Source organism: Hordeum vulgare, chromosome 4H (genome assembly GCF_904849725.1).
Source record: "Hordeum vulgare subsp. vulgare chromosome 4H, MorexV3_pseudomolecules_assembly, whole genome shotgun sequence".
Classification (NCBI taxonomy): Eukaryota; Viridiplantae; Streptophyta; class Magnoliopsida; order Poales; family Poaceae; genus Hordeum; species Hordeum vulgare.
The window spans coordinates 15,644,789-15,669,274 of record NC_058521.1 but is presented as its reverse complement, the minus strand read 5'-3'; the positions used below and the strand labels follow the sequence as shown (position 1 = coordinate 15,669,274).

The window sequence follows — 24,486 nt, the reverse complement described above, 5'->3', positions numbered from 1 at the left end:
AAAGCTATGGGGGAATATGAGAGGAAGAACAAGGAGCTCACAAAGAACTCCAAGGTCAAGATCCAAGGGGTTCCCCTCACATAGAGAAGAAAGTGATTGGTGGAAATGTGGATCTAGATCTCCTCTCTCTTTTCCCTCAAGAACTAGTAAGAATCGTTGGAGGGATTGAGAGTTAGCAAGATCAAAGAAGGTCAACAATGGGGGGCAAATACGAGCTGAACGGTTGGAGAGCAATGGGGAAGAAGAACTCCTTATATAGTGCTCCCCAAATCCAACTGTTATGTGCATTGGTCGTGCACAAGCGGTACTACCGCTTGATTAGAGACACACAACTCAGGCACTAAAACTGCCATACCTTTCGCGTATGAGCTCAGAATTGAGCAAACTCAAGCTTGTTAAAATTGCCATAACTTTAAAACATGGAGTTATGAAAATGCCAATGATATAGAGATATGTAACCTCTATGAATGAAGAACTTGTGAAAACTCCAACATCGAAAATATCATAGAATATGCACATGAACTCCATTTTCGATGAACTCAAGCTTGTCATAAAGATGACCATAAGCTCTAAAACTCGCAAAGAGAAACACCAAACAAGAACCAAGAAATATGATGCAAGGATGCAAATGGTTTGATCTATCAACGAACGATACGATCAAGATACTCACTTGAGATCCCCCCCCCCCCTTGACACTACGTCAATCTATCCTAAAATAGAAAAACCTATCAAGTGCAAACCTATACCTTGCACATAGTCCACTTGATCTAGAATATGATGCTCTTGACTTCCTCAAGATGGACCACCTTTCTTGATTGCGTTGTCTTGATGAAGACTAGTTGATTGCTCCCCCATACTCGCTATGGATGAGCGACTCTTCAGCACATCTTCACAAGTCCATTGCCACCACAATGGACGGCAAGCTTCAAGCATGATATCTTCATGATGCTCCACTTGAACTTGCACACCACAATCTTGATGACGATCACTACTTGATGTCATCCTTCATGGGTTGAATGAGATCTTCCTCTTGACACAAACCCATGGAAACACACCTAACCCCAAATAGAACTCTCACGAAGACCATGGGTTAGCACACAAAAGCATAATGGACAATGCTTACCATACCATGGGATCACATGGTCCCTCTCGTACATCTTGTATGCTTTGTGTGTTGATCAACTTGATTTACTCTTTGACTTAGTCTTGATCAACCTTGTGTCTTTATGACCATTCTTTGGATAATGCCTTGAATAGCACATTGGTCATCATATAAACTCCTTGAAACCAACAAATGGACTTCAAGAAGTGCCTATGGACGAATCCTTCGAATATAACTTAAGGCAACCATTAGTCCATATGGATTGGGATCAATTACCAAAACCACATATGGAGAAATATGCTCTAACAACTATGTTATGTATGCTACTTTTATTTGTTATGTCGTTGGTCATCTGTGTTATGCTTGCTACTTTTATATGTCATTGGTTGTACCCTTATTTGACGTTAGATATTGCTAGATGGATACGGTGTCGTAGCCAAGCCCTGGACGGCTACATGTAAACTCTCTTCCAACATCATGATCACTTGATCATTTTTGTAACCTCTCCTTCTGCCAAATCAATGAAAACTAGCAAGCGTTGGATATTTAAAAAAGAAACTTTGTCTAAAAATATGGAAAAATGTCACTCCCTCCAAGTTTTAGGGTTGGCCTTGTAAAAATAAAAGTTCTCAGAATTGGACGAAATTTGTTGTGGATTTTTTCTGGAAAATATGAAGATTTATCAAGCGAAGACCCACCACACGGGGCCACCTATTGGTGACAGGATAACCGGGCGCGCCCACCCCTCCCCCCCCCCCCCAGGTGTGCCCTGTTGGATTGGGGCCACCTCGTGGCTCCTCCGACCCTAATTCCAGCCCTATAAATCCACAATTATGGAGAAAAATAGGAGAGAAGTTTTCATTGTGTTTTACGAGATGGAGCCGCCGACACCTCATGTTCTTCCTCGGAAGGGCTGATCTAGAGTCCGTTTGGGGCTCCGAAGAGGGGGGTTCGTCGTCGTCGTCGTCACAAACCCTTCTCCATCAACAATTCCATGATGCTCACCGCCACGAGTGAGTAATTCTTTTTTAGAATTGGTGTAGGTGATGGGATTGGATGAGATTAATCATTTAATCAAGTTATTTTGATAGGGCTTGATCCCTAGTATCCACTGTGATTTGAGACTGATGTTGCTATGACTTTGTTATGATTATCACTTGTCACTAGGGCCCGAGTGTCATGGTTTCAGATGTGGACCTATTATGTTTTCTCTGAATATGAAAGTTTTTAGTTCCTATCTTGCAAGTTGTATGCACATATTACGTGTTATGATCCGCATACCCCCAAGGTGACAAAAATTGGTATTCTTTTCGGTGATTTTCGTAGTTTGAGGAGTTCACATATTCACCATGTGTTAATGCTTTGTTCCATTCTCTATTAAAAGGAGGCCTTAATATACCTTAGTTTCCTTATGGACCCCGCTACCACAGGAGGGTAGGACAAAAGATGCCATGCAAGTTCTTATCGCAAGCACGTATGGTTATATATGGAATACATGCCTACATTACATTGATGAATTGGAGCTAGTTCTATGTCGCTCTAGTGTGTAAGTTTACATGATTGATGTCATCTAAATCATTATCCATCACCGGTCCACGTGCCTACGCTTTTCATATATTGAATCTTGCTAAGTTACTATTGATGCTACTACTGTTACAATCACTACAAAATTGTTGTTGTTACCATCACTACTACTATTTTGCTATGCTACTAAAATCTTTGATGCAGAGAGATATCTCAGGTGTTATTGAATTGACAACTCAACTACCAAAACCAATAAATATTCTTTGACTCCCCTTGTGTCAAATCAATAAACTAGGGTGTAATACTACTCGCGAAGACTATTACGATCCCCTATACTTGTGGGTTATCATGCTCCAAAAGTTTAGTCGTTAGTCAAAGACGTTGTTCTTGTGGAATGCGAGAGATATCTTTAGGACCAAGGAGTTAGCTTTACTTTTTCCTCAAGTAAAATTGTCATGTGCTACAAATCGACTGTTGGAAATGTGTTGGTTGGACATTCGTTGGACTGCATGTCCTAAATGGTGATATCCCACCTGGGTGGACTACTATAAATAGCCACCCCACTCCAACAGTTTTCATTGGCTGCTTTGCATAAGATCCTAAGAAGACTCATTGAGCATCCCACTCGAGAGATTTGAGTTTAAGATCCACTGAGAGAAAATCAAGAGACAAAACTTAGATAATGGTTGAGCATCACAGTAGATCTGAACTCAGAGTTCTTGTACCTATTACTCTTGAGAGTTGCACTCTCTCTAAACGGATAGGTGTCGACTTGTGTGACGAAGAGTAATTGTCCTCACCAAGTCAATGTCTTCAGCAACCAAGAGTAATTGTGGCTTGAAGCAAGTTTGTCAAAATTTGGAGATCATCAATAAGCATCTACCCCGGAAACTGACATCATGCGCTTCGATCTCATTTGTTAACAGAATCAGACAGTTGTCTCATTTAAGGCTGAACAATTTTAACATCATGTGCTTCGATCTCATTTGCTAACAGAATCACATAGTGGTCTAATTTACGGTTGCTAAGTGCTCTATCTAGGCAAAAGGAGAATGCTCGGGCCATTTCGTTGCTGCCAAGGCACGGTTAATCCAAACTCTACAATATTCACCTCCTCACACCTTCTTCTCAAATGTCGAGGCCACTCCCTTGTATACCAAGTCCGATAATTCACACAAGTCTACTGCTTCCCTAAAAGTCGCACTATGAGAACTAACACTCATTGAAATTGTCGATGCATACCCATGGCAAAGTGCTTGTCCTACGAAGAAACCTCATCTTGTTCTAGTTGCGATAACGAAGGATTCTATTAGCTTGCCCACAAAAACATGTAAGGCGCCACTATTCCTTTCCTGGCTCTATGATTACACAATCAATATGGTGTTTTGTAGCATTTTTAACTACTCGACCAATATCATTCTTCACAATCCTCCAGTGCATCCAGAACTAGAAACATCATAGCTCGAACTATATCCCAAGGATACCACCAAACCTTCCACTCTGTTATTCGCAATATGGGTTTCGTAATGCATAAAACTGACGGCGCACATGCATTCATGAGATCATGAAGCTCACAAACCGTCCAAGGATCATCAATCCCATGAAAACTCCAGAATAAGGTCCTCATTGATTTTTGCGGCCCTCCTTAAAGGTGGTCGCCTCATTACCCATATCCTGGTCATTCACCTCGCTAACATCTCCTTTCCATTTGCTTGCCTTCTACGTTTCACGATCACAGCCTTTCCAAGGTACTTTCCACAGTAGTAGCAGCATTACTTCCACCACCTACACCCTCAAGCAACAAAATTGTGATTGTCACTTTATCAATCAAGTTTGGAATAGTATGACCATGCACATTAACAATCCCATCTGCTTCAGCTAATCTCTTCTGCACATCTCTATTTCTGTCAAACATATCAGCCTATTATTAACGGCACACCCATGTCCATCGGCCCCATGTGGTTCCAAGGTTTATCTAACTCCCCCTACTTGACCTCCTCCTCCTCGGCCAAAGTGGCCTCCCATGATTCTACCTCTCTCTCTCTCCTAAACCCCCTCCTCTCCCACGGCCTCCCAAATCTCCTTTCCCACCAGCACCTCTTTCTCTCTGTCCTCCAAAGTCCTCTCTCCCTCCCCCCACTTCTATCTCCATGTCCTCTCTCTCCCATCTCCTTGGATCCTAGTGTATCAAACATCAACCTCAGCCAATCCCCTCACCCGCAGTCTCATGGGTCATGTACACCATCCCCACACCCTCCAATATATGCCCCATACAACCACAAAAGAAGCAAAAAATCATGTAATTTATCATAGTAGACTCGACATTTCTTCCTTTCCTTAATTGTAATCTCAAGCTCACCAATGGCACATGAACATTGAGGAAAAAACGTGCCCTCCGGTACTTAAAAGGGATTAGTTATCCCTTCATTCACGATCACCGATATAGGGGGATATCCCACCTTCCACGCGACCTTCTCTGCGAGCTGCTTCCTCATTAGCCCATCATGAATTCCCTGAGATTATATCTAGCCTATAATCCTCTATGTTAGTGAAACCATCGTATTCTTGCAGCACAACTGCCCATCCCAAAACAGCCATGGGCCTCCATTCATCACCCTCCTTCAATCACCTACGCACTTGAATTGAGCGATGAATAGGTTCACCCCCATGGCCAATCCTATTTGGTGCCACACACGTCTGTTATAGTGCAATTCTGCTAACGGTCGCGTGCAACGATCCGCGCTTGGCCAGCCCTTCTCAGCATTTTTATTTTCTGCTCTGAATACAAAAAAGGACTAGGCGCCGCACAGAGTCAAACTCTCGCTCTCCACCTTGGGTTAGCACGTCGTAACCACCGTACCACCACACCCGATGTGATCACTAATTTTATTTTGCTCTTTTCTTATTTCTATCTTTGGTTTTTGTTTTTTGCTTCTGGTTTTCCTTTTTTGCTTCTCTTTTTTTGTTTCTGTTTTTCCTTTTTTCTTCATGACTCGATGATTTTTTATAGTTCATGAACTTTTTCTTCAAAACGATGAATTTTTTTCAAGTTCACCAAACTTTTGTCAAAATTGATGAACTTTTTTCAAATCGAATGAAAGTTTTTCAAAATTTGATGAACTTTTTTCTCAAATTCAATGATTTTTTTTAATTTGATGAACTTTTTCCACATTCGATGAAAAAAATTAAAATCTGCTGAACTTTTCTCAAAATTGATGAAGTATTTTTAATTCGGTGAACTTTTTTCAAATTCTATGAACTTTTTTCCAAAATTAATGAACTCTTCTTTAATTCAGCGAACTTTTTAAAAAAATTGATGAATTTTTTTCAAATTCGATAAACTTTTTTAAAATTTTGATGAACTTTTTCAAATTCGTTAAACTTTTTTGAACACTGGTTAACTTTTTTTCAAAATTGATGAACGCTTTTCAAAATCATTCAACTTTTTATAAAAAGTAATGAACCTTTTTATCAAATGTGATAAAAAAATTCAAATTTGATTATTATCATATTTAAAATCTGTCAACATTTTTCCCATTTGAAGATTTTTTGCAGAATCGCTGTACTTTATTTTTTTAAAATCAATGGATTTTTTCAGGACCTGCAGGGGCACGGAGCTCTTTGATGGGCCGGCCCAAGGCGGGTTGCTGCAAGTGCCAGGAGGGCAAACAGGCGCTTGCAGCGCCGTATAGGAGGTCCCCATCCCCATCGCCTTGAAAGTAATGTGCAAATGCACTTCTGTTACCGCCCCACATGTTGCACAAATAGCAATAAATAATGTTGGCTGAAGGTCCTTGTGGCATGGACGCAAAAGATTACAAACCATTGGACCTCCTTGATCAAATAGTCAAGTTCCTCTCAGAAATCAAGATCGGACTCTTTTTCAAACCAATCGTCTAGATTCCGATCAACAGCCCCCAGGTCTGTCATCATCCCTCTCTTCCACCCACGTAGCACTGCCACTGCCTCCCTCTCCATCACATCTACCTGATCCAACGCTGCCTTCTCTCCCTCATCCATCTTCCTCCCTATGCCTCCATCGACTTCCCTCTTCCTTCCTCTCCCCGTCACCGCCGCAATCAATACAATGTTGTTCAGCCATGCACTATGTTCACTAAGCTGCTCCCTCCAATAAAAAAATTATAAAAGCATTCAAGTAGTGATCTAAACGTTCTTATATTTTTTTTATGAAGATGGTACTTGACTCTATCTCCCAGCAAATCACCGGTAGAATATGGTGGACCCCGTGTGATCGCCAGATGAATAGTAAACACTAGAAAACTAGGGGAGAAGCTTCTTAGCATTGCAGCACAGCGTATAGATATCTGGAGTCCATTCATCAAAAATTCCTTCCAGATGCGTAGGCCCTTCACAGCATGAGGGGCTACGCGCCTACACTTCACCAGGTGGAACATAGATATTTTGTTCCATGAGATGCTATTCTAGGAGACCTGAACATTTACTCTCTTTTTTTCTCAAGGTTAAGGGGCACAATAAACAAACAACAGGACATTTTTATTTACATTGAAACGCAACCTAAGTCAAACGGGAACATCTATCAGGCACAAAAAGAAGCCAAGGTGACATACTTACAGACTGACAGTACATAACTGGAACCCAAAAATGCTCAGCGGCTATCTTTTCCTTCCTTTTGGTTAGACAAGATATGTTTTCTCTATGTTTGCTGAACTTTTCTGGAGTTGTGCAGAACTCAATCAGCTTAAAGTTGTGATCGAGCCCATATGCACGACATCACACAGCCCACATGTACACATTTGCAACGTTCAGATTTGTTAGCAAGGTTTAAACATCATATACAGCCATGCGCTCCTCGATGGGGTTACGGCAGATTGGACATCTTTTGCACTTCTCAGCACAAGACCTACACAGCACAGAAAAATGGTAGCCTCCGTTTTAACAACAAACTTATATGTGTAAAAAGATTGAGTAGGGCAAGCGCAAGAGGCTGAAGCATACTTGCATAAAGTTCTGTGCCGGCACGGAAGTATGACCATGCATATTTCTCCCTCATAGCAAATCCTACAAAGTACCTTCTCCTGAAATAAACGGAATTTGCTTGGCTTTGTTAACAGGGAATGAACGACATACCAGCCAGATGACTGATCCAATGAAAATGAGCCTGGACAAGTGAGACAAATAGAAAGTACATTTTGAAGCCTTTCATATTCCTGCTGGGTAGACTTTGTGATTTCAGATTGCTCTCCCAACGCTGCCTGGAGTCTCCAAACCTGAAAGTGAACAAGTAGGGAAGTTGTTGCTTTTGTTGATAATCACAGGTAGCAAATAAAACTGTAATGTGGTAAATAATTATAGAATCACAAAACAGCAAAAGGGATACCTCTTCTGCTAAATCCTTCTTAGGCATTTTCTTTACTACCTCAGGTGGGTAACCAGAGAATGTGTTGTACCTGAAAACAAAGATACAGCAAAGTAGTTCAACTAGTTCAGAGACTTTGTAAACATTGACAAAGACAAATAGCAGCACACTGAGCAAATTAACGTAATTTATGAGTTCGTATGAATGAGCTGAAGTAAGATACCCGTTAGATTCAGTATAAAACAGCCGAGCTTGCTCTTCCTTGCTCCCTTCATCAATAGACCACCAACCAAGAAGCCTGAACAACATATATACAAATCTACCATGTTAGAAGTCAGCATGAAGGTGGAATACTGTTACATTGCTCCATAGCGGATCGCCAAATATAAGCCAATAAGAAAAATAAACAAATATAATAACAGATCATAGTAACTACTGTATCAATTTTTACCTTGAACCATGATGAAGAAAAGCGAAACAATCACGGACTTTTGATGATACTGTAAGGTAATTCGGACTAACTGGTCCATTACGCAATAGCAGAACAACTTTCTCCACCAATCTTCCTATCGAGAAAAGGACACCAGCTCCTTGTAGAATAAATAGTGGGGAGAAAAGAGCAAATATTGGAATGTAGCGAGCGCTAGGTGGTGTACCCTGAAAAGCAGATAGAATTAAGCTACTAATCATAAGGAATTGCTAACAACAATAAGGTCATTTAGATCATTACGGATTAAATAAGTTTTCTAGCTAATGAAGGGGTTTTACTTTTTACTAAACACCCCAGATGAACTCCAAAGATCTGTTCAGATTCAGTAGAATCGGTTGCCAATGTTTTCAGAATTCAAGTACGTAATATGTTCTGTCGAAAGGAGATATTTTTTCCCTGGCAGTTTTTCATCTGTCCATCGTCTAATAGTAGATATGACCAGTTATATCTCAACCATATTTCCTACATAATATATGATTTGAAAGGCATGTACCTCCAGCCGCATACAAAGCAAAACTTGGAAAACCACCAGTGGTATCTTCATGAGATGACCTCCGATGTCTGGAAGGCCACAAATCCTCTCTTGTTCATGGTCTTCCAGTGATGGGAGGACAAGACCACTCTCCCAATCACGATATCTAATAGCTGTTGATGATGAGCTAGCCTCCCCATGAGTAGGAGGCCTATGGATCATGGGATTAAACCATCTTGTACAAACAAGAAAAGCAAAACACTCTGCGATCCTGTATAAACAAGTTGATGGATTAGATTATTAGACATCCTAGCTGTTAAATAAGAAATTTATTGGAGATCAGTCTCACCCATAATTTATAAATAAATCCCACCATCCCAAAGCACCAACATCACCTGCCATATGTAATAAGCCACTATTACAACATCATGTTGTGCATTAGAAGGAGGCCCAACAAAAAATTATTGACTTAGGTAATCCTTTGGGAGATCTGATAGAATGTAACTCCTACAGGCTCAGGAAGTATATAGATCATTTCTACTACCTATAGAGCACAAGACCTGCTCGGCAGTCTCAAAACAAGATTGTCTCACTTATAACTCCTAAGCACCCTTGCAGGAGAATATCTCACAATGAACCTTCCTTCTACTACTCTAGTAAACAAATAAAAGAACCTTAGAAAGCCTAGGCCTTCCATCATATGGAGCCCTAGCAGACTGTAGTAGTCATGTGCGTAGAAACAAGATTCAACTGTAATCCAGAAGCACAAAACAGTTGACGAACACATATGTTCTTTGTTAACTCTATGGTAAAGGCCTCGAGGAGAACTAACGAGCTGCCTCAAAACACCCACTAGTTTATAACCATTGAGCAAAAGTAAGATGTTTGTCAAGACAATAATAAGATACTCATTCTTATATGACGTAACAATTGGAAGGCGAGTCAGGAAACTTTACCAGATAACTTGAGAAGTGTGAAGGTTGTAGCAGCTATAAGAAACACCATAGAGATTGCGACCCAGAAATGCTGGTTACAAAATCAAAGGTATCAAGTATAAGATAAATACTAATGACCCTATTGTAGGTAAGATAAAAAGGACTTGCATTCTTTTTTACAAGTTGTGTAGTCAAACTGTAAGAAAGTTGACAGGGATATACAACAGCGTAACATCTGTTGAATGTGAAAATGTTATTCACAGACTTATCTTAAAGTACTTCCACATCGCTGTGTTTTATCAAATTTGCATTGAAACACTCATCCAGTTCAAAAACCATGTCACTCTGGGATCACGCAAAAAAGATGTCACTTTGGGACACATTCAGTCCATTTTCTGACTAAAATCCTTCAAATAGTAGTTAGATTTAAGACTGGATACACGAATATCGTTGTATTCTAATTAAGTCCTTTTGTGGAAAATGCTCATTTTCTGACCTTCAATTATTACTCAAGTTCAACTTTCACCCATAAAGTCCAGGCTGTCTAGAATACCCCTCGAGCTGTGAAAACGACTAAAGCACAGAACTCCACCAATCTAGGAAGGTTTTCCCCTTGATGTGGGCAACCTATTTGGCAACTGATGCTGACGACATTGCAGCAGCATAAACAAAAATAGCTGGTATCACTAGTGAGTTTTTAAATTATCTCTTGCCCCGAGTGTCATCCAATTTGACATGTCTTGCTTACATAGCGCATTGGCAACAACAAACCAATTAAGTAAGCAAATAAAAATAGCTGGCCCCAAACATAGGTCTCTCTCCCTCTCAGCAACTCCTTCTGCGGCCAACATTGGTGTCCTGAAATATCATTGGCGAGCAACTTGTCATCGGCCGATCGGCGTGCACGCAGATCCATGCACGGCAAAGCGGTATCATCAGTAGCCCAACAGAACACACCACTGGCCAACACAAGCGCGGTGCCCTTCTCCAAATCTGGGTGTAATCACTAGCTCAGAGAAAGGCACCGCTGTCCAGGCACGGCAAGCTGGCTGCATGACATCAAGATGACAACAACGACCCTCCCCCACCCCCACCCCTGCTCGAGCAGAAGCAAAATCCAAAATAAGGGTGTGCTGGCTCTGGTCTAAGATCCAAGGTAGGGCTGGGCCTGCTCCTCCCTACCTACCTCTGCTCAGGCTCACTCTCTTCTACCATGTAGGAAGAGTAGGCTGAAGATGATAACTCGCGTGTGGCCCCTCCATCACCAATTTAGTTAACTGTTTTGTTGGCTGTTCTGCAGTTTAATCTTCAAAGTGATAGTTGAACCTTTGGGGGTTGATATCTCTCAGTTGGATTTTCGAAATATTTTAGAATGGAAATTAGTGGCTAAAGTTTAGGACAGTGCCAATGCCCAAAAAAATATGATCCTCCCAACTAAAGAAATTATGATTACCAGATAAATAGGGTAGAAAAATGTGTGTTCTGGAAAGCTATCAATGTGTGAACCAACAACTGAAAGAACAGGGTGCTAGTATGTTCATATAATTTGACAAATCTGCAACTAGAGCATCAATGTCAAAGAGAATGAAATGATCCAACCATACATTTGGTGAATTAGTCCTGAGGTTTGCTCTGTTATAACAGTTAACTGATATATTTCTGCAATGCATTATTTTATGGTGAGTTGATACAAGATATATCAACAGCTGGGCCAAGCTTGTGTTTTGTGCTACACAGAATAATTTAAATCTCTGTACAATCTGAAATGGGCTGTATAATGTATTCAATCTAGTAATTACTTTGTAGCACATCATTACATTTTTATTTACAATATTTTACAAACAGAAATAGAAAGTTACCAACAAGACAAAAGGTTGGCTATCTGTTGCATGACTTTCGGTTCAATAATTGAGTGGCATCCATATCTAAATATTTCTTTAGCACTATTTTTCCTTGTGAACAGAAGGAGATGTTGTAAAAAAATATATGTTTACTTCAGGGAAGAAAATTTTGAACAGTGATTAATTTTAAGAAGGTTCCATTTTCAGATCTACTAGTACAAGAAAACTTACAGGAAGCGTCTCCCAAATAGCTTCGTCGCTCATGCTTTCTTCATCCCCTGGCATTAAAGCTTTACACATTCTGAACAACAGAAAACGCACAAAAAGAAACATATACAAGTTAAGATCCATAGTTACTGCAATCATAATTATTGTCATAAATAACTATGTTGTTTTTGTTACTATACAATTCCATCCAGGGGGTCTTTTAAAAGATAAGGTTCAAAGTTGCATAATTGAAGCAGCTAAGAAGGATTGAAACAACAATAGTTTGAAGAATTGGATGCAAATTTGCTTAATGATGGTTACAACTACAACTCATAACTTCAGGGTGAATAACATCATCTTATTGGTGTGTATAAATGGAATAAAAAATTGAATAGAGCTAGATACTATAGTACGTTTACATTGGAATAGAGCTGTACTTTATACAACTCTAAATGCTTATTTTTACATACTAGCATCAACCAGATGTATCCGATTAATCTGCACCATTGCAATCTATACCCACCAAAAGTGAACGATTTAGATCTCCATTTTCTTTAAACAGTGCAGGAATTTCAAGTCTCCTGGAGCAAACATGGAAGCTATCTAATCTAACACAACTCTAAACTCAGAATCAGTGTCGTTGCCATTTTCAATGCTTAACTAAAATTCAATGTATTGATACTTTTTCCCACACACCAATTTGGGAACGGAGACGACTATTTTACTCAGAGAACTTTGTTCTGGATGAAGATAATGCATAAAAAGGCGTACAATGAGAATGGAGAGGCAAGAAAAGTGGACAGACAATTAGAATTCCTTCATATTGTTCTAAACTAGTGGTCCCATTAAAGGTTTGGCCAATTATTACTATAGACAGTAGGCAACAATGAGCACTTGAGTTTTTTTTCGGGTGAACACTGAAGGTGAATGCGGATTCCACACCTGGGTGCATCTGCATCATTTCGAAACTGCACTTTTTACATTCCAAACATACATGTACAACATGCTATGACATGTACACTTGCAAAAACATTATGAAAGTATGATCATTTGTAAATTGCACCACAGATGTGTACATATAGTTGCTCGATTTGAAACGTTCTCGTCTTATTTGGACAGTAGACATGTAGCTATGTTTTTGCACGAAATTTTGCAAATGCATATGTAGTACAAGTGTGGGGTTTTTTTCAGTGCTGCAGAGTATTTTTAATAAACCGCAACTGCACCCATGTGTATGAAGCCAATTCCCTACTGAAGCTGCCTTGGTTGAATGGCTCTTGTGTGAGTGGGGATTGTGCGAAAATTGATCTAACAAATGTGGGCAGATTATTCGTCTAGAATTCCAGATATAAACTGAGCAAGGTAGAAAGTTACAAGAATAATGAGCTGGAAGCACTAACATATATCATTATCATGACAGCTTTCACCTGTGCTGGTTACCTAGTCAGGAGAAGAATCTACAATCTAACAGGATAAACTAGAATAATTTCAGACAAACTTTTTTAAGATAATGTAAGCAAGCAAACGGGCAAACCCAGTTAAATCCATGCCTGACATTGCATCTAAATATGTGTAAAAAAGGAAAGTACGTTGCTACTATGTAGGCAACAAAAAAGGAGAAAATATCTTACCTAAAATTGTCAACAAGAATAATCACTTCAAATGTCAGCAGAGGAAGGAACACGATCTTCATATCAACAGCTGGATGATTCTTAACTGTGGAAGAACAAAGGAAAGACAAGGTGGGGTCAGAAAATAGAGCAGGGACAACAATAACACCAAACCATAAGATATGATTTGACAAAGGTTCATTCATCTAGCAACTTGAGAATGTACCTCTTAAACTTTCAAGATAGATGCAAAGAAGCAGCTCGAAGGCGATTAGCAATGGCGCTGCAACAACCGAATGACAAGGAGCCCACTACACGCAGGGCACAGGCTTATCAGATCCAATGCACGGCAAAACAAACAACACAAAAATAACTGGCCAAATCGGTACTAAATAAATCTTACATGACGCCCATGAGGCAATGAAGGGGCTGGCATTGAAAACCTTCCACGGGCGGCGACGCCATGAAATAGCCACAGCGGGATGAATATAACCCTGGGCAATCGAAATAAGAAGGCAATTAAACAATTGATATTAACTTTGTCACTGCACAGTACAGTTGTGTTGCCTTGATTAGCTATGTACAGTACAGCTGGGTTGCCTTGATTAGCGATGTACAGAACAGCTGGGTTGCCTTGATTACATTCTATCTATCTATTGATAAGAGCTCCAGACTTGCTAGAAACACATGGCCATTGTGAATTAGCAAGATCTCAAAGCTACGGAACCCAGCAGGAAAGCCACAATCAGAGGCGCACCGGGTAGCATGAGCGGAGTTCCAGCCTGAAACACGGGCGGGCACAACCTAAAACCAAATTGCCCGTCTCACTGAACTGCCACCAACCCATCCGTAACCAGAGTAATAATAGTACTACTAATTCGCCGAGAACAGATCAGTGCGCCGCCCGGATCGAGCGGGCACACGGGAACTCGCCCCGCGGAGCGAATCCGAGGAATCCGCGGAGCGAAACCCTCCGGAGTGCACACCGCATCTGCATCCCCCCCGCGGGAACGGAGTAGCTGCAGCTCGCCCCCGCAAACAGCCGCACCAACCGAATCAGATCGACGCGGCGGGGGGAGCCGGGGGCGGGCGGGGAGGGAGGGAGGGGTAGCTGGCCGGCTAGGGTTTACGGGGCGTACCACCAGGAGGAGTCGGTGCGGCCGTCGACCCGGAGCGCGAGGAGGAGCGTGAAGCAGAAGAGCGCGGCGTGCGCCGCCGCCGCCTGCGCCGTCTTCCCCACCCCCGCCCACGTCTGCGCCCGCCGCCGCTGCATCCCTCCCTCTCCCCACCCAAGCCCCCCACTCCTCTCCTCCTCCCTCTCCTCTCAGCTCCGCCCGTGCCGGCGCCCGTGGTGGGTTGTCAGGGTGTGGGGAGTAATGGGGGATAAAGGGAACGACACGGACTCACGGAGGAGGAGGAGGAGGGAGGGGAGGGTTTCTCTCCTTGTTTACTCTTTGGCGCTGGACTATGATTGCTGATTAACAAACAGACAGACAGAACAGGGGTGGTGGTGCGATCCTCCCTCCCTTTCCCTTTGTCTGCGCCTCCGGTGTTATCTCGGCAAGTTTTCCGGTGGTATATCGGGGAGGACGGAACGGATTGGGTTGGGCCGGGTCGGATCGGATAGGGCGGGCGCGCCCGCCCGTCGCTCGGGGAAGCCGACGAGCTGGATATTTTTCTTCTTTATCCACCGTAGATTCCTACCATTTGTTTAATCTTCCATTCGCTCGTTGGTGGCTCCGCCCGCCCGCCCGGCCGCACCTCCCGTCAGCGTCGCGTGCACGGCACGCCCGCTCCGTCCACCGTCACTCACGCGCGGCGCAGCACAGCACGCACGCATGACGCCCTCCCGGCGCCGGCGACCGGCGGACGGGGCGACGGCGGCGGTGGCGCGTTATGGTTCTGGGACGGACGGCGACGGGCCAGGTGACGACCAATCATGCGTCGGGCTAGCCATGATGCAGTCGGCTGCTGCTGTCTTCAGATGGATTGGGGATAACCAACCGCCGGAAAAGGCGCGTCTCGGATTAGGAAATTTATTACTCCTAGTCCTTGATGAAATGCTTCCATCGTGACGTCGACCATCCTTGCGTGCCCAACCCATCCTACCCCGGAGTTCCTGTACGTACTAGTACCTCGTCTCGTCGGTTCGAGCACGGATTACACTTGCGGTGGTCCCGCTAGAGTAGTGTTTTCGACATCTGAAACACTTGAATGAGTTGCACAAACACAGATCATTATTGTTAGGATTTAAACTAATTATGTTAATTAGGGAATAATCCTCACTTGTACAGAAACGCTTCGTGCGGTTCCTAGTCAACCGACGCGGCGGTTTTCCCACGACCCCCACGAGCGGACGCATCCGTTCGTGACGACGGTTCCATGTGTATTTAATCTTCACAGATCATCAATAAAAGAGACAGTTCATTCAAAACACGTTATCAACCCGTAACTCTACCGAGAGCAGAGAAAAGGCAAAACAACTCCTGCGAGAGTCGCCGAGACAAAGAAGACAGAAGGGAGGAAAGGAGAAGGTAAGAGGATGCCTCGTGGTCTCCTATCCTTCTTCCTGCACATCGTTCGTGACGGCGGTCGACGTCGACAAAGCCGTCGCCGTCGCCATGATGTTGATGGACTTCGCCGCCACAACCGCCACGCCCGCGATCTCCGCCGGTTCGGTGACCATCGGAACGGTTTCCGCCGCCGTGCACCACGTCTTAGGCATGGCGCCCGTGGTCGTCACGGTGCTGGGCCTTCCGGTGCTTCGCGTGAACCGGCGCCGCTCCCGGCATGGATCCTTGCCGGACCGGCTGCTCCGATGAAATGGTCCTTAGGAAATTTATTACTAGTCCTTGATGAAATGCTTCGATCGTGACGTCGGAGTACCTGTATACCGCGTCTCGTCGGTTCGAGCACGGATTACACTTGCGGTGGCCCCGCTAGAGTAGTGTTTTCGACATCTGAAACACTTGAATGAATCGCACAAGCACAGATCATTATTATTGTACGGCGGCCGGGTGCGCAGTACTGTGGTAGGTACAGTACAGTACGTTGAGTGCTGGATCGAGGGTTGTAAGAAGGTGCTTGGATCCATAGGACTAAAACTAGTCTGACTAAAAATAGTCTCTTTGAGAGGTTAAAGTTTCAATCACCCCTGACTAAAGTGGGACTAAAACTAGTCTAGAGACTAAAATCTTTTAGTCACATGAACCCCTACTAAAATATGCATTAGTCATCTCTCTCCTCATTTAACTCATCATGCAAGTTCTGGATTGGAGGGTTTGGAGGATAATAAATGCTCATTAACTTGATTTTAGTCTCTTTAGTACTTGGATCCAAGCATGGGTGAGGCTAGCAAGTTTTAGTCTCACTACTTTTAGTCATGAGACTAAAACGTATCCAAGCACCCTCTAAGATGCCGCCCGTGGAGCCCTTTGGCGTGTCTACCAAGTGCATGCATCTTTTTTTATAATGGTTTTGCAACAACGGTGGCACTCAATAGCAGACGTTTTATACTAGGAGGAGTAGCGTCGGAATCTTAAACTCGAAATTATGGGGATAGTGATAGTGATAGCAAGCCTACATCATAAGCTTATCGCGAGATCTTTCACTAGGTTACTTAAGCAGTTGTCGCACTATCTTTTAATGACCAGTACTGGATAATTACTTGTGCGTTGCGGCAAAGTCGTACTATGTTGGGTCTGACGATATGTTAACAATTCAGATTAGACAGAAGGGCATGTATCAGGGCGGCATGGCCTCACGTAGCCGTTGTCTTTTTTTCCAAACAAAAGCTTAGGGTTACGCTGCCTTTCATCGACGCCGTGGTCCGTCCTTTTTTGTTTCCGATGGCCTTAGGAGTATGTGGTGTTCTTAGCCCTTGAGAATCGGAGGGCTTCAATGCTTCATTTTTGGCTGTGTTTTTATTTTTATGAGAGTTTAGGCCAACTCCACCGCACGATCTCAAACGGACGTCCGGTTTGACCGGATTTTCTCCGTTTGTGACGGCAATGGGTTCGCCCATGTCCGCTTCTGTCTGTTGGGTCGTACATGCGTCCACCGCGCGGCCGCATCCTAAATCATGTCCGTGTTGGACGTGATTAAAAAATAGAAAAACTTAACTAAAAAGTAAATAAACGTAGTTAAAAAACTTAAAGCGTAACATTAACATAAAAAACGGCCTAGTTTTCACGGCCACAAAACGGCCCAGTTTGACATAATTAACATAAAAAAACGTCGATGTCGTGGCCGTCGCCATCTTCACTGGCCGCCGATGTCGTCGTCGTCGTCACTGACGAGGTCGACGTAGGCCGGCGGCGTCCAGAGGTGGGCCGGCGGTCCGTGGTGCGCGGGGGCGGGCTGGAAGCTGACAGGTGCCTGCAACACCTCCTCCCGTGGCGAGGCGTCCCGCTCCGGTGACCGCGGCGGCGTGGGGCACCAGTTCACGCCCCCCACTGCATGCGCCATCTCTGGCGCCGTACACGACCAGCTCCACTGCTGGCCCACCAGATCCGAAGGGAACGCGGCCACCGGGGCGTCCTCCATCACCTCCTCCTCCTCCATCAGCTCGGGGATGGCGATGTCGCCGGCCGCAGAGGGGGCCATAGCATCCTCTAGGCCCGGCCATTGGCGTTCATCATGCGTCATCATGGAGTCCTCCATGACACGCTGCATGAGTCGGGCCTCCTCTTGCGCTGTCATGCGAGGAGGTGGAGGTGGTGACAGAGACGGGGAAGGCGACGGCGTGGGCGTGAGGCCGCGCAGCCGTGTACGCCCCGCGCACCTTCCGTGGCCGTCGCGGCCCCGACACCATGCCGGCGAAGCAGGAGGTGCGCCGCACGTCGTGCTCGTCCCTGAGCCACGTGTTCTAGAGGGTGGAGTCGGCGGCGTACCTGTCGTCGTAGTACAGGTCGTCGGGGAGGAGGCGGCGGCGGCGCTCGATCTCGTCGTGGCGCGCACGGCCGCTCGTTAGCACCGGCGGGATCGGGACCCGGTCGGCGGAGAGGTGCCAAGCGTTGGGGAGGTGGACGTCACTCCACGGGACCAGCGTCCTCGTCTCCCAGTAGCGCCGGCATACCTCAGCGTTGAGGTATTGCCGATCGCGCTGGCTGGCGGGCCTAGGGTCGAGGTGAAGGGAGCAGGCGCGGTGGCGATGCGGCCTCCTCCTTCACGAAGCCGCGGCGGCGTCCCGACGAGGAGTCGGCCTTGCGGTCATGCTTCCCCTGCTACCGTAGTTCCAGAGCCCCATGGCTGCGAGGTGGCCAGCCGGCGAGTTCGAGGAGGCTAGGGTTTGGGTGTCGGGTTTCGAGGAGGCCGCGGGGTGGCGATAGAAAGTGTGGATGACGACCGGTCCACGGCTTCCCCATTTAAGAAGGACCGTGACCGTTCCCTGGGCGGATCACAGGCGGGCCCGACCGCTCGTGCGCATTGATGTGGGCGGGTGGGAGGTAGGTGGCCGCCTGCCACGCGGCCCCGGCACGGATGAGCGCGCGTCTGTTTGCTGTCCACCGCGACCCAAACCCCGCACAAGTTTGCGCTCAAAATGGGTCGCCCCGGACACAAATCAGACAAGATGGGTTCGGGGCGTCTCGCGTTGGCCGACCGGTTTGTCCCTTTTACCCCAAACGGACGGGGCCGGACAGGATGGGGGCGCGCGGTGGAGTTGGCCTTATGTCCTGTTTAGGAAGGTATGACCATGACATCTTCTTGGAAATGGAATAAAGGTGAGCCTTTTGTTGGCTTCTATAATAAGCTCGTAGTACCCATCTTATCACCGAAAAAGGGTTTTCCTTCGCTTTGTATTACAAAGCAAACAACCGATACAACCAACGATAGGTGTTGGGGCGGAAGCAGCACAGTCACTCCCAAAAGAAAAGAAAAAAGACAAATGCCGACAACGGCGGATCGACATAAATGAAGAAGCTTTGCGACCACTAGCCCACCAGGCTCCAAGGCTCTGAGGCGCCGGTACGAATCAACACCTCCAAGAAGGACCGTGACGATGACGACGCTGCTGCCAAGGGTTTCTTCTGGTGCACGACGAGGCAAGAAGAAGGGTAGCCCCCCCAACGCCCTCCACGAAGGTTTGGTGGCACCCACAGGCGCCACCTTGTCGGTGTCGGCCAAGCCGACAGGGTTTCCCCCGATCCCAACGTTCATCTCGGATGCGCCAAAGCCCGGCACCAAACCGACCACCATCCCGTGCCAACGCCGCCTTGAAGCCTCCATGCCGTCTCACCACGGCACTACGAAGTGAGGCCTCACAGTGACAAAAATGAGCCGGGACTAAGTGTTGGTAATATGCCCTAGAGGCAATAATAAAGTGGTTATTATTATATTTCCTAGTTCATGATAATTGTCTATTATTCATACTATAATTGTATTAACCGGAAACCGTAATACATGTGTGAATACATAGACCACAACACGTCCCTAGTGAGCCTCTAGTTGACTAGCTCGTTGATCCATAGATGGTCATGGTTTCCTGATCATGGACATTGAATGTCATTGATAACGGGATCACATCATTAGGAGAATGATGTGATGGACAAGACCCAATCCGAAGCATAGCACAAGATCGTGTAGTTTGTCTGTTAAAGCTTTTCTAATGTCAAGTATCATTTCCTTAGACCATGAGATTGTGCAACTCCCGGACACCGTAGGAATGCTTTGGGTGTATCAAACGTCACAACGTAACTAAGTGATTATAAAGGTGCACTACAGGTATCTCCAAAAGTGCATGTTGAGTTGGCATCGAGACTGGGATTTGTCACTCCGTATGACGGAGAGGTATCTTTGGGCCCACTCGGTAATACATCATCCTATTGAGCTCATTGTGACTAAGGAGTTAGTCATAGTATCATGTGCTACGGAACGAGTAAAGAGACTTGCCGGTAACGAGATTGAACAAGGTATGGGGATACCAATGATCGAATCTCGGACAAGTTATATATCGATAGACAAAGGGAATTGCATACGAGATTGATTGAATCCCCGACATTGTGGTTCATCCGATGAGATCATCGTGGAACATGTGGGAGCGAACATGTATATCCATATCCCGTTGTTGGTTATTGACCGGAGAGGTGTCTCGGCCATGTCTGCATGGTTCCCGAACCCGTAGGGTCTACACACTTAAGGTTCGGTGACGCTATAGTTGTTATGAGAATTGTATATGTGGTTACCGAAGGTTATTCAGAGTCCCGGATGAGATCCCGGATGTCACGAGGAGTTCCGGAATGGTCCGCGGGTAAAGATTCATATATAGGAAGTGGAGATTTGATCACCGAAAATGTTTCTAGGATCATCGGTATTGTACCGGGACCACCGGAAGGGTTCCGGGGGTCCACCGGGAGGGGCCACCAGCCCCGAAGGGCCACGTGGGCCAAAAGTGGAAGGTAACTAGCCCCTAGATGGGCTGGTGCGCCACCCACCAAGGCCCAAGGTGCACAAGGAGGCCAAACCCTAGGGCGTGGTGGCTACCTTGGGTGGCAAGCCGTTCCCTAGGGCGTCCCCCCCCCTCCTCCATCTAGGGTTGTCGCACCTCCTAGGGTTTCCCTAGGGGTGGCGCACTGATGACGAGATGATGTATATACTTCTCGCACCTCGTTGGTTACCCCAAGTGGAAGGTTGAGATGTAGTGAGCGGGAAGTTTTCCCTTACACGGGAACTGTAAGGTTTATCGAACCAGGAGGACTCCTAGGATCAACAAGTAGGTGTCTTCCACCCTGGCGCTAGCAGAAGACGTGGACCTACACACACAAAAATAACTTTGCTCCCAACGAGTACAAAGGGGTTGTCAATCTCTCCGGCCTTGTAGTTTGCAAAGAGTCAAACACAAGCGGGAAAAGTAATAGTGATTGCAACGAAAAAGTAAATGAAAACGATACATGATGGAGGTGTAAACAATGATGGTGATATGGACCGGAGTCACATGATCTTCATGTTGGAAATATGCCCTAGAGGCAATAATAAATTAGTTATTATTATATTTGTTTGTTCGTGAAAATCGTTTATTATCCATGCTATAATTGTATTGATTGGAAACTCAAATACATGTGTGGATACATACACAAAACATTGTCCCTGGTAAGCCTCTAGTGGACTAGCTCGTTGATGAAAGATGGTCAAGGTTTCCTGACCATAGACAAGTGTTGTCTCTTGATAACGGGATCACATCATTAGGAGAATCATGTGATGGACTAGACCCAAACTATGAACGTAGCATGTGATCGTGTCATTTTGTTGCTATTGTTTTCTGCGTGTCAAGTATTCATTCCTATGACCATGAGATCATGTAACTCACTGACACCGGAGGAATACCTTGTGTGTATCAAACGTCACAACGTTACTGGGTGACTATAAAGGTGCTCTACAGGTATCTCCGAGGGTGTGTGTTGAGTTAGCATGGACCAAGACTGGGATTTGTCACTCCGTGTGATGGAGAGGTATCTCGGGTCCCACTCGGTAATACAACATCACATACAAGCCTTGCAAGCAATGTGACTCAAGTGTAAGTCATGGGATCTTGTATTACGGAACGAGTAAAGAGACTTGTCGGTAACGATATTAAAATAGGTATAGGGATACCGACGATCAAATCTCGGGCAAGTAACATACCGAAGGACAAAGGGAATGTTATACGGGATTATATGAATCCTTGGCACAGAGGTTCAACCAATAAGATCTTCGTAGAATATGTAGGGTCCAATATGGACATCCAGGTCCCGCTATTGGATATTGACCGGGGAGTGTCCCGGGTCATGTCTACATAGTTCTCGAACCCGCAGGGTCTGCACACTTAAGGTTCGGTGACGTTTTAGTTTAGTTGAGTTATATGTGTTGGTGATCGAAGGTTGTTTGGAGTCCCGGATGAGATCACGAACGTCATGAGGGTTTTCGGAATGGTCCGGAAACGAAGATTGATATATAGGAAGTTGGTGTTTGGATTCCGGAAAGTTTTCGGGCATTGCCCGTAATGTACCGGGAGTGACGAATGGGTTCCGGGGGGGCACTGGGTGGGCCCACCACGCCCCAAGGGGTCCATATGGGTTTATTGGATGCGCAATAAGGTATAATGGGCTGACAAAGTCATCCAAGGAAAGCCCATGAGGAAAAAGTGGAAAATCCAAAAGAGGTGGGAAAATAAGGAAGGAGTCATAATCCAAGTAGGATTGGAGAAGGACTCCTCCCTCCCACTTCGTTTGACCCAAGGAGGCCACCTTTGGCCGGCGCCCTAGGGCTTTGCCCCACCCCTTGGCTCCTCCTATATATACTAGAGGTTTAGGTCTGTTTGAGACACAACTTTTCCACGTGCAACTCAAACCTACACCTCGTGGCTCTTCCTCTAGATTAGATTTCTACGGAGTTCGGACGGAGCCCTGCAGGAATAGATCATCACCAACACCGGCGCGCCGTCACGCTGCCAGAGAACTCATCTACTTCTCCGTCTCTCTTGCTCGATCAAGAAGGCCGAGATCGTCATCGAGCTGTACATGTGCTGAACGCGGAGGTGCCGTCCGTTCGGCGCTAGATCGGAACGGATCGTGGGACGATGGTGATTTGAATCACGAAGTTGTACCACTACATCAACCGCGTTTCTTAATGCTTCTCGTTGAGTGATCTACAAGGGTATGTGGATCAAATCTCCCTCTCGTAGATGAACATCACCATGATAGGTCTTCGTGTGCATAGGAAATTTTTTGTTTCCCATGCAACGTTCCCCAACAGTGGCATCATGAGCTAGGTTCATGCGTAGATGTTATCTCGAGTAGAACACAAAAGTTTTTTTGGGCGTTGATGTTCGATTTTCTGCCCTCCTTAGTCTTTTCTCGATTCAGTGGTATTGTTGGATAGAAGCGGCCCGGACCGACATTACTCGTACGCTTACGAGAGACTGGTTTCATTGACTAACATGCAACTCGTTGCATAAAGATGACTCGCGGATGCCTGTTTCTTCAACTTTAGTTGAATTGGATTTGACCGAGGCGGTCCTTGGAGAGAGGTTAAATAGCAATTTGCACATCACCGTTGTGGTGTTTGTGTAAGTAAGATGCGATCATACTAGATACCCATAGCAGCCACGTAAAACATGCAACAACAAATTAGAGGACGTCTAACTTGTTTTTGAAGGGTATGCTTGTGATGTGATATGGCCAAATACATGATGTGATATATTGGATGTATGAGATGATCATGTTGTAATAGTTAATATCGACTTGCACGTCGATGCTACGGCAACCGGCAGGAGCCATAGGGTTGTCTTTAAACTAACATTTGTGTTTGCAGATGCATTTACTATATTGCTAGGTTGTAGCTTTAGTAGTAATAGCATAGATAGCACGACAACCTCGATGGAGGCATGATGATGGAGATCATGGTGTGGCGCCGGTGACGATGAAGATCATGTCGCTGCTTTGGTGATGGAGATCAAGAAGCACAAGATCATGGCCATATCATGTCACTTATGAATTGCATGTGATGTTAATCCTTTTATGCACCTTATCTTGCTTAGAACGACGGTAGCATTATAAGGTGATCCCTCACTAAAATTTCAAGATGAAATTGTGTTCTCCCCGACTGTGCACCGTTGCGACAGTTCGTCGTTTCGAGACACCACGTGATGATCGGGTGTGATAGACTCAACGTTCACATACAACGGGTGCAAAACAGTTGCACACGCGGAACACTTGGGTTAAACTTGACGAGCCTGCCATGTGCAGACATGGCCTTGGAACACAAGAGACCGAAAGGTCGAGCATGAATCATATAGTTGATATGATTACCATAGAGATGTTTACCACTGAAACTATACTCAACTCACGTGATGATCGGACTTGAGTTAGTGAATTTGGATCATGCACCACTTAAATGACTAGAGGGATGTAATTTTTGAGTGGGAGTTTATTAAGTAATTTGATTAGTTAAACTCTAATTATCATGAGCATAGTCAAAAGGTTTTTGCGAAT

At 45.0% G+C, this 24,486-nt stretch overlaps 1 protein-coding gene across 1 annotated transcript; it reads right to left on the bottom strand.

Annotated features, from left to right (window-relative positions):
• Window positions 1–7,120: 7,120 nt before the first annotated feature.
• Window positions 7,121–15,078, bottom strand: LOC123447396. Its single transcript, XM_045123992.1, has 14 exons — window positions 14,659–15,078; window positions 13,923–14,013; window positions 13,746–13,830; window positions 13,541–13,625; window positions 11,934–12,003; window positions 9,883–9,952; window positions 9,276–9,321; window positions 8,948–9,197; window positions 8,416–8,621; window positions 8,188–8,262; window positions 7,986–8,055; window positions 7,795–7,875; window positions 7,604–7,683; window positions 7,121–7,508 (listed from the first exon to the last, which is right to left on the bottom strand). Exons 1-14 carry the CDS (start codon window positions 14,790–14,792, stop codon window positions 7,430–7,432), a joined length of 1,422 nt encoding a protein of 473 aa, XP_044979927.1. The 5' UTR covers window positions 14,793–15,078; the 3' UTR covers window positions 7,121–7,429.
• Window positions 15,079–24,486: the final 9,408 nt, after the last annotated feature.

What these genes read in the sequence shown, in the direction of transcription:
- LOC123447396 (XM_045123992.1), bottom strand. Translation starts at nt 14,792, where the DNA reads ATGCAGCGGCGGCGGGCGCAGACGTGGGCGGGGGTGGGGAAGACGGCG. An exon ending in CTATCTTGAAAGTTTAAGAG is followed by an intron (nt 13,626 to 13,745) that starts GTACATTCTCAA and finishes GTTCTTCCACAG; the next exon opens with TTAAGAATCATCCAGCTGTT. An exon ending in TTTTATACTGAATCTAACGG is followed by an intron (nt 8,056 to 8,187) that starts GTATCTTACTTC and finishes CTTTGTTTTCAG; the next exon opens with GTACAACACATTCTCTGGTT.